Source organism: Pezoporus wallicus, unplaced genomic scaffold (assembly GCF_028554395.1).
Source record: "Pezoporus wallicus isolate ANWC-B61680 ecotype Strahan unplaced genomic scaffold, APGP_CSIRO_Pwel_v1 contig_4309, whole genome shotgun sequence".
NCBI lineage: Eukaryota > Metazoa > Chordata > Aves > Psittaciformes > Psittacidae > Pezoporus > Pezoporus wallicus.
In genome coordinates this window covers 335186-345777 of record NW_026638191.1, presented here as the reverse complement: position 1 = coordinate 345777, position 10592 = coordinate 335186, and the positions used below count along the sequence as shown (strand labels likewise).

Here is a 10592-nt window from a genome sequence, read left to right as displayed (position 1 = left end):
GTGCCCTGTGACATTTGGGTGCCAAGCTCCTCTGGGTTGCCCAAAGGCTTTTTTAACCTTCCTGCGAGAGGAGAATGTGAAACTGGCGGGAGAAAAAGCAGGGAGAGTCATGGAGTTGGGTCTTGTACTTAACTGCCTTCCTCTTATGGCTGCATCTGCTCTCCCTCAGTGCAGGACAGCTGGAGGTGAGCATTGCCATGGGCATGACCCCCAGAAGTCATCTGCACCCTGTTAATACAAATCCTGTTGTGTGTGTGTTCTGCTGCACTGGCCGCTGGTTTAATTCTTCAAGTGCCAGCCTACCCAGGGCTTGAGCAAGCCGAGCCTCTCCAGAGGCTGGGGGCTCTGCCCTGCTGATGGGGTTGTTTGTTGCTGCTCTCCTGGGTGGGATGGGGCTGGGTAGCAAGGACATGTGTCCTTGTCACCCGACCTGCCCTCACAAGCACTCACTGGGACTCCCCTGGGCCTGGTTTACAGGCTTGCAAGGGGTGGACGGGTGATGTTTGCTCTTCTTTCTCTTGTTCACTAGATGGCACGCACACTGAAGCAGTGGCCTTGGGCTCCGGAGCCCCGCTGCTGCCTGCACAAGCGCAGAGCTGAGCTGTCCCGTTGCACTGAAATGTTGGCTCGCTTTCCTCCTGGATTCATCATCCTCTGTGGCACACCTTTCACCTGATCTCTGCTGCTCATCGGTGCTTCAGTACTTTGTCTCCTGCTCCAGCATTTTCCTTAGGAGTTTTCCAGGGTTCTCCTACCCACCGGCACATCTGGGCCAGGGCAGCCTCCTGCATTTGAGGCATCTCCTCCCTGTTCTCTGCTCCCTGCTGCCATATCTCTCTGCAGGATGGGTGCAATCTGCTGCCAAGCTGATTGCTGGGTGGCATCCACACCACAAAGCCAAACCCTGCAATACTGGGGTCAAAGCAGTGGAAAATCCTGGTGGTGGCTAAAAATCAGTGCAATCCAGTCCTGGTGACATGGTGGGTAGCCGCTGCTCTGCTGGGCTTCAGCTACAACAATTTGCCCTCTGTTGTGGTAGGGGCATCACTTTTGACTAATCGTTGTGGGGGAGCTTGGGGAAGATGGGTACATTTGTTCTGTACACAAGGGAGGACTGGGAACATTTTACCACCTGGCAGACACTCATAACTCTTAAATTAAAAAGCAAGCAGCAATATTGGACTTTCCCTGCCAGAATGACCGCAGATTGTGTTTTCTCGGCAGTTCAGGGCTGACTGTGGGACCCGGCTGTGCCCAAAGACCTGGATCCTGCTTACAGCCAAATGTAAACCCATTTGCATGTCTGAGCTGACACATGGCTTTTCAGAAGTCATTTACCCATTTGCTTTAAGTTGATCAGCTGATCCTGATAGGGAGAAGGGAGAATGGACATGGGTCAAGGAGATCTTGACTCTCAAGTATGTGGTGACCTCTCCTGCGTAGTTATTTTGTTTGGCTTGGCAGTACTGCAGCCTTCAGTAGGGATAGCCAGAGATAAGCTTTTTATCCCAAAGTTGCCCTCAGTTGCACCTGTACCCTTGTATCACCTAACCTCATCACAGGAAGTACTGCTTTCACATCTCTGCTGCTCCTGCAGCCACACCATCAGAGGTGAGGGCCAAGCACGGGACTTCCAGGTCAATCTCAAACCCTTCATTTGGGCTCCCTTAACAAATGCTTTGCAGTTTTCTTTGATAAGTAAAAATTGATAAATGATCATTGATAAATGACCAAGGTGCAGTAGAGCCCAAGCCAGGCTGTACATCTCCACAGCCAGCTTCCCAATGTGCCTCCCTCGGGAGGCAATCAGTTCGGCGTGCAAAACCATGCTCTGCCCATCTCAACAACTCTTTTCAGGCTCATTAATTAAACACAGGCAACATTTTGCAGCATTAGCTGTGATTGTCTCCAACCCCTGCTTGTTCCTGGGTGCTCATAAGCTGCCAGGCTGCAGCCACTGCCTCTTGCTTTTGGGGTCCAGGAGCGATGGAGTCACTTGTGAAGGTTACAGTGCCAAGGAAGTGATGTTGAAATTTAAGTGCTTCCAGTTGATTTTGTGCATTCATCTGGCTCTCTGCCATCATTTGTGGGCCTGGAGTGGATTTATGCTGGAAGACATGGATAGAATAACCCCCTGTGTGTAACAAGATGGCTGTCTGATACATGTGATTTATACCAGCTATAAAGGAATATCCCAGCAGCCCAGCAGCATGTGGCAGTAATGGGACTACATCCAGGGCAGTACACAGAATAGAGCTGGAAGGGTGAAGGCAGGAGACAAGGGTCTGGTCCCTGGATCAGGTAGGTCCAAGATGCCATGAGAGCTCATTCATACATCCTCCTTTTGTTTTCCATGTCACATATCTTTGTGGGCACCTTGTAGCACAGGGAAATGGATTTTTCAGCAAGGGAATGCCCAAAGGTTCCATGCACCCCTGAGAAGGGGAGGTGGGCACAAAGCTTCCCCAAGCAAAGCACTATCTGTGTCCCTTTGGAATGCTTCAAGCTGGGCAGCAAGAAGATCAATCTGGCTATGTCAGTCTCAGTTCATAGGGGGGATGTAGGGTCAGAATGTGCATTCCTTGACCAGATTACCAAAACAAATTACCACATGATATCAGACCAGATCTGCATTCACCAGGGCCGGTGAACTAGTGTCCCAGGCACAGTTGCCCTCTCCCTGATGCCTGGCAGTCCCTCAATTGCTGCCAACTAGAATAAACCAGTGCCCGAAGCAAGAGGGACGGCTGCAGCCATGACGTTCATAACCCAGTTGCCCCACTGAATTCCCTTCAGCTTGCAAGTTATAATCTACTGCATCTTGTTTAGCGTGTTTCTGTGCTCCTTTCTGTGACTCACATATCCAATTACCTGCTCCTGTTATCCCTGTGCTCCCCTTGCCTGGCCTTTCAGCCCTCAGCTCTTCAGGTTACATCCTTTCCTGAGCTGCTCAGTTGCAGTGCCCTCAGCTGCTCTCTACCTTAGTATCTCTTTTCAGCATGTGAAGATCAGTAATTCTTTCATTCCTCTCTTGATCCGTTTCCTCCAGTGTTCCACACCTCAATATACACTTCTCTTATCAACAGGATGCACAGATACTTTGGATGTTTTCCTCACTATTTGGAGGATTTGTGCATCTTCCAGGGCTTTTAAAACCAGTAAAATTCTTATCTGCTCAAGCCTGAGCACTCCACACAGCATCAAAAGATGCAATTCTATTGCTTGTTGGTGCTTTCCCAGGCTTCAGCTCTTGATTAGCACTTCAAGGTCCAGCCCCAGCATCCATGAGGAATGCCAGGATTTTCCTGATGGCAGAAGGAAGGGAGGGCTCTTCGGGGCCTCTCCATGGCCTCCTGCCCTCCCATCCTCATGGTATGTCTGACTGAGGAATGACGCTGGGGCCAGGAGGGAAGCAATGTGGTCTACAAGTAAACCAGCCCTGCAGCAGCATGCCAGCAGGCATGAGGGAGGTCACCAGTGGTGTGACATCCCCTTCAGACAACCTAGCATCCTTCCTGCAGCCATCCCTGCAGGGGCACTGTGATCTTGGGCTTAGCTTACTGGGAAGAGGATGAAGATGAGCCCTTTGGGAGGGCAAGGGGGATGCAATAAAGCCCTGGCAATCTGCCTGTACCTCTTCTGGTGTGGTTGTAGTGAAGTTAACAGTATAAGAAAGAGCCACATTTGAGGAGCTGCTAAGGAGTGAGATGAGTTGTTTATGATTAAATTAAATTCATATGAAAACGAATGACCTGCCAGTGCAAGCCTTGAGAAACTTTATAATGTAATTAAAAGCCCAACGGGGAAGAAAGCTGTGGTTATGCCACGTGCTGAGAAGCTGCTGGGAAGACGGAGGCCGTGGGTGGTGCTGATGTAGAGAAGTGCCTGGTCACTGCCTTGTCTCCTCAGCTGCCCCAAAGGCAGAGGTGGGCATCCAGGAGGGGTTGGACTGCCAGGGAGGAGAGGTGTCCTGGGCAGGTCGTCAGCCCCAAAAGCCATCTTTTCCTACTCAATTCATTTCCTGTATCCTTTAGGGTTGTGGCGGCTTACGGCAAAGTCATAAGCACCACCTTGGGGGCTGTTGTTATGGGGCAAGAGCAGGGTGAAGAGTCAAACCCCAGTGATGGAGCCCACGCACGGGTCCACCGTGCCAGACAGGATGGCCAAGCCGGGATCCCTCCAGCCACCTCCCCACGACGCAAGCAGCCGGCTGCACCTCTGAAAAGCTGCTCTCCCCGCTCCACCTCGAACACGGCTCCTCTCGTGGGGCGGACACGCGTGGGGCGGGCGGTGCCGGTCGCCCCTTTAAGCCAGCTGCGGTAGGGCCGCCCCGTCGGCCGGGATAGGCCGGGGCGGGCCGGGGCCGCCTCCCGCCCTCGGCAGGGAGCGGGCGGCTCGGCGGGGCTCGGCTCGGCGCTGCAGGCTCCGGTCCCGGCTGCGTGCGGCAGTGCCTCCTCCAGCGCCGCCGCCGCCGCTCCCCGCTTCGCCGCTGGCGCCGGGCTGCGAGGGGTAGAGGCTATGCCCAGGCGGAGCATCGCGGAGGTGAAGGTGCTGGACGTGCAGAAGCGGCGCATCCCCAACAAGCACTATGTGAGTGGCACGGCTCGGCTCGGCTCGGGGCGCCCGGCTCCGCCGCACCCGGCCCTGGGCAAACAAAGGCCGGGCGCTGCCGGTCCCGCTCCCCCACGGCTGCCCCGGCGGAGCCCTGGCGGGAGGGAGGAGGAGGAGGAGGAAGAAGAGGGCAGCGCGGCCGGGTCTGCCGCTCCTACCCCCGGTGTCTCCCGTGGGGATCACCCGCTGTGTCCCTGCCGGGGGGGGGGGGAAACGCGCTGCCTCTACCCCCAGAGCCGTGCTGCTGGGGGCAGGCAGGGACACGGCTGCGGTGCGGACCCTTGTGCGCGACCCGCGGAGGAAGCGCCGGAACGTGCCGGGAGTGGCGGCGGGCGGGGGGTGGCCGGATGGCAGCAGGCACCCGGAGGAGATGGGGTCTGCAGGGCACCCCCGAAAGTGCTTCTGCGTTAGGGAGGGAGCAGCGCTCGGCGGAGGGGCTCTGGAACCTGCCGGCTGCAGAGTCCCGGGGCAAGGGACAACCCGGCTCTTTCCTTCTGCGCCTGGGACGGTGGCATCATCCCTGTGAGATATTCCCTCGTGTCCTCTGCACCCATTCTGCCGAGCTACCCAGGGAGCGCATTCCTGTGTGCTCCAGGGCATCTTCCAAACTGTTGTGGGCTTGTCTCTTTTTGAAGGGGTTGGGCTTTTCTTTTTTCTATTATTTAAACTTTGGTGTGCTTCCAGGCATCCATGGAGACCTTGTGGGTGAATCCTGGCAACAGCCGTAAAACAAAGACCAAAATGTTCTCCCCGCCCCGTTCGCCTCAGACCGGGGTGACCCAGTGACACTGTTCGCGATGTAGTCGGGTTGTGAGGATGTGCTATCTACTTAGGCTGGAATATTGCATGTCAGCAGAGCCAGGCTCCCTGAGCTCTTGGTTGATCAGGGGCTTCTCCATGTCACCCTGGCTGGCTTGTGGCAGTGAGCAACTGTTGGAGGGAAGCAGAGGGCAGGCCAGCTCTAGCCAGGATGGAGGGGCGGGTAAAGAGGGCTGTTATTGTCTGCCTGCATCCAGGGATGTGGGGTGGCTGCTGCTGCCCAACCCCTTATCACCCCTTCTTCCTCTCCTGCCCTGCCTGCGACTTTATCAGCCTGGCCCCAGCTCAAGACGTGCCCCTCTTCCTGCCGTGTCCATCTCAGACTTAAATCATCATAGCTGGGTTATGCATCCAGTCTGGAGAAGCATGTACGTGAGGAGATTTGCTGAGCTGCGAATGCATTCTGTTTGTCTTGGCGGATCTGTTGCGCTGCTGCCAGGTCCTGTAACGGGGCTGTGATGATTGCTCTGCTCTCCCTTTAGGCCTTCTTGTTCCCTGGCTGGGGGCTCCATGCACTCCTCAGGACCTATGTCCCATGGCTGGGACATGCACCCCAGGTGCTGGACAACAATCTGTTTTGTCCATTATCCCCACTCACTGCCCACCTGCAGAGTGGCATTGGGCAGAGCACAAATAATTCCTGTGAGGTTGGAAATCTGGGACAGGGGTATTTTGTAGAGAGAGATGAGAGATGTACAGCAGGGCAGCTGGGTGGGGGCACCGGAGCAGAAGCTCAGGGTTGATGCGAGAAGGCAGCTCATGACAGCCCAGCCACTTGGCCACTTGCTCCCTCTACAACCAGTGACTCGAGTCCTCTGCCCCTAATCTTTACCTGTACTTGCCTTGGATCAAAACCCAGCAGCACCAGCCAGCAGGGCTGAGCTCAGGGAGGGGCAGGCAGTGTGGAGTGAATGGGAGCACATGCCTTGTTTGACAGAATTGATAGGAACTAGGCAGTTTCACAAAGCCAGTTAATTATATGAAATCAAAACCTTCTTGTCTTTTTTTCTTCTTCCTACTCCCATAAAAAGAGGGAGAGGAGGGGCAGAAATCACATCTGAGTTATCTTACTTTAGACTGTATCTGCTGGCACACTGTAACCACAAAGTGTATGTGTTAAACCTTTGCTCTCTGGCTTCTCATTGCTGAGCATCAATGTGCTCTCCTCCATCCTCTGAGGCAGCAAGCAGTTCGCTGTCCCTGGGGAGGCTAGAGGAGCAGGAGCGCTCCAGCTTTTCCTCCTGTTGCCTCTGCACTGGCCTGACCGGTGAGTGACCCATGGCTCAGGCTCAGCCTCCCCTCTGCATTGGCGAGAGGCTTCTCTGTGCCGGACAAAGGTGCAGTTGTCTTGGCTGTGGTGAGACCACAGCAGAAAGTTGTGGATTCCGGTTTCCCAGAAGAGCGAGATCAAACCAGTGTTTCAAAGTCCTGGCTGATGCCTGCGGTGGGGAGGGGCTGTGGGAAAGGCCAGCTCTATTCTGGCCAACGTGGTTTGCCTGTCACCTTGGTAATTGATGCAAAAAGCATTGTGGTGCTTGGGACAAAGACTTGTCCTTTTTTTGCTGCTCTGATTCAAGACAGGAGATGCAATGTTTCCCCAAATTCAAGGCTTAGGCTGGACAAGGACCCAGCAAGGTGCTGAATGGGGTTTGGGTAGCTGGGTGCCAGTTTGAACACAAGCTGAGCTGAGTGTCTGGGTTTATCTGGGACCTGAACACAGCCCCGTGCCCTCACATGCCTGTGTGCCTGTGAATGCTGCTGGCTTAAATCCCAGTGCAAGAGAGCGGCAGTGCTGCTGTCCTGCCACTTCTCGCTGTGCTCCTCTGGAAGGCTATGCTGGGACAACAGCGCACTTGTCCCATCTCCTGTCCATCTACCCTCATGACAACCCAGTGCCTGACCTGAGGGCAGGAGGGCTGAGTGCATTCCCAGCCCAGGCATGTTTAAAGCCATTTGGGGGATAGGGAAAATGGGAAAGGCCTCTTGATTTCTTTTCTCCTCAGTGAGGTGCTGACCCCTTTGGTGGGTACTGCAGTGAGCACCACTGGAAGGGCCAGGCTAAACTGCAGTGAGCAGGGGGTGCTCTCTCCTTGTGGGCTTTTCTCTGCTTGTGCTACTGGGAGGCTCTTGCTGCTGTGGTGTTGGCATGGTGTGAGGCCAACACGTCTGCTCCTGCTCGTGTTAAACCAACTCTGCTCACACATGTGGAATGGCCGAGAGGGGAAGGATAACTGAGCTTCTTGCTCTGAGTGATCAGGGCTTTGAATATGCTCTGCTGGCTGTGAAACCATATCACGTATTGCGGAGCCACCTCTCTTGGGCTGCTAACCCCGACTGCTTCAACTGCACTTGTGCTGCTTGTGTCTTTAAGCTTTTTTCATGGGCAGTACCTGGAAGGGGCAGCAAGAAATGATCCTTTTGCAGGTGTTTGTTGCAGCATGCACTGCTCTGATTCTGTCAAGAAAAAAACAGAGCTCAGGATCTCAGCAGCCCATTGTCCGAGGGAAGAAGGGGACTCCCATCCTTCAGGCAATGGCTGCAGTGACATTTCCCATACAATCCTGTGTTAAGTGATTACAGCTCATGCCCCTCAGGGACACTGCCGGTGAGTGCTCCAGGGCCATGCTGCAAGTCTGGAAAGGCAAAGCAAGATTTAAAAATAATCATTCTGTGTGACAGCACAGCAGACTGCCATCGTTGCTATGGTCTGGCCAAATCTCAACTTCTGATAAATGAATGTTTATTCAGAAAAGACCCAAAACAAAGCCACAGTTGAAACAGACTGAATTTTCCTTTAAAGGACTTCACGCAGGATCTTTTTATAGTTTTGTGTTTGTTATTCTCTAGTAGAAGCCCTAAAATAAAGCTTTTCCCTGCTAAATCCAGATTTGGGTTGGTTTTCTTCCCCTTACGCAAACTTCAGGACCTTCTGTTTTAATACACCTACAGTTTCTGTGTTGTTTTATGTGTTAAAAACAATACCGTCTCCATTTCTACAACCCATCCACCAAGAATGTTTCTATAGTTCATGTTGTTTAAATGGTTGCTCTAGAGCACAAACCAAAGTTATACGTCCGACAGGAAGGAGAGAGCAGCATGCTGTCTGGCTGTTAGTTTGTTGGGAAACCTGGACTATGCTCTTGCAGGACTTCCTTTCCCAGCCTCCATGCATCCATGTATCTTTTTGAAAGAGGAAATTTAAACAGAGCATGCAGCATAGGTTTATTTTGCAAGCTCAGTTAACAAGGTTGCAAACTTTAAACAAGGTAATACCCATACATATTGGACCACTTTATTTGTGCCAGCTGCCTTGTGAAAGTAATCAACAGTACGTGTTGGAATCTGGAGCCTAGTTGATAGCATCTATGGATCTTTTAAAACAGCTTTGATGAAAACCACATTCAAAAAGTAAACGTGTTCTATTTTTGATGTGGAAATTGTGACGTGATGATAGGTGTCTCCTCTGTCTCTCGGCTCGTGGTGGTGAGGCTGTTCATGGTTTCATTCAGTGTCCAACCTAACCCCATTGGTTAGCTGGAATTGATTATGGAGGCTTCAGAGAACAGTGCTCAAATGGCAAGAGGACAAGAGCTGCTAATCCACAGGTTCAGTGGTTCTTCAGTGCTGTATATGTATAGAGCAGATGTCTTCCGAAGAACATGTGTCCCATGGACCTGTATGTCACAGTTTCCTGGTCACAATGTTCCATGCTGGAGCAGAGCTCTGTGGGGACCTGGCACAGCATCACCTTGTGCAGCTGTGATATTTCTGCTGTTATGAATCATACCAGTTGCTTGGCTTAAAAAGGGCATTGGGGCATGACTCCCCCATGCTCTGCTCTCTGGGGGAAGTGACGGTGCTCTTGGTATGGTGGGAATGTCCTGTGGGGAGCCGAAGGGGCTGGGTGCGTAAGGCTGAGGGAGCAGGAGGTTCAAATGAGTAGTGTAAAATGAATGCAGGGGCCGTTAACTGATCGGGGAATGAAAGAGAGCAACAGCAAAACCAGAATGCATGAAGCAAGGCTGAACCCAGGAAGCTAGAGTCTTTTCTGTGGTGAGGAGTTCCTGAGTACTGATGGCCTTGAGAGGTTTGAGGGCCTTCTCAGCATCCTTAGTGGTGTTTTGCTGCTGTATCCTGTGGTTCTGCTGTATCTCATCCCATTTCCTGTCAGCTGGCAGACACTCTCCTGCTCAAGGCAGGCCACAGGCAGGGCTTTTGGAGCCTGTAGCTGATAGAAATGTGCACCCATTCTTGAGGCTGGCCCTGCTCTGCTGCACAGCATTACAGTGCACACCAATCCTTCCTTCCCCCTCACCTCTCAAGAGAGTTGGGACTTCAGGGAGTGCTGTTAGCTTTGTGGATGAAAACCAACACTCAAATGCAAACTCTCCTTTGTTTTTTCTTCCCTAGCCATGTTACTTGAGGCTGTTGAAAACCTTGAATGTCGCAGTTCAGTGCATGGGCCAAATCCTGCCTGGCACATGGCCACTGGGGCGGATGCAGCTCTGTGTGGAAGGCTGCTGCTTGTACTCCATTCCAGAAGTTGAACTTCAGCTCCGGGGCCATCCATTGGCTCTGCCTGCTTGGAAGTCTGGTGACCTTGATCCCTCACAGCTTTGCTTTGGAGGGTATCTCTATCTTCCGGGTGTTTCATGTAGCAGTGGGAAATAGGAAACAAATGAACCCATATGTTTGACCTTCAGTGGGACTGGGAGCAAACAAGTGGGTGCATATGTTGTACAACTGAAGGGTTGTGCTGCAGCTGAGAGTTGTCATTGTGGTCCCAGTGATTGGTGTAACCCAACTTTTCAACCCAGCAGCTTTGTGAGTGCTGTGCCCTGGAGAGCCATACAGCAGAGCAAGAGGAGCTGTCACTTGCTGGGTTTTAGGGAGGGTACAGTCGAAGGGGTGAATCAGAGCAAGGGGAGATGCCTGCTTTGTAGTCCTGGGTGCATGGGCAGGCTGGCTCGAGTTATTTGCTGTGGTTATGAGGATATGCCTGTCCTCGTGCTGCCACATCCCCTCTACCCAGCTCCTCCCTGCAGCTCTGATTTGTTGCTTCTCCTTCTCTCCCTTGCTAGACGAAAAGGATCACAGCAGCATCTGTGGTGCCCTGCAGTTACTGCTGAGATTGCTTCTCCGTGCCTTTTCTAGAGCCAACT

The 10592-nt window shown here is 52.9% G+C and overlaps 1 protein-coding gene across 4 annotated transcripts in view; it reads left to right on the top strand.

Moving 5' to 3' along the window:
- Positions 1-4392: 4392 nt before the first annotated feature.
- Positions 4393-10592, top strand: part of SH3PXD2B (SH3 and PX domains 2B) — a 73834-nt gene continuing 67634 nt past the window's right edge. For all 4 annotated transcript variants that reach the window (XM_057409792.1, XM_057409790.1, XM_057409791.1 and 1 more), the window contains exon 1: positions 4393-4590. In XM_057409792.1, coding sequence (XP_057265775.1) covers positions 4519-4590 — 72 coding nt within the window. In that variant the 5' untranslated portion in view covers positions 4393-4518. The remainder of the gene's footprint in view (positions 4591-10592) is intronic.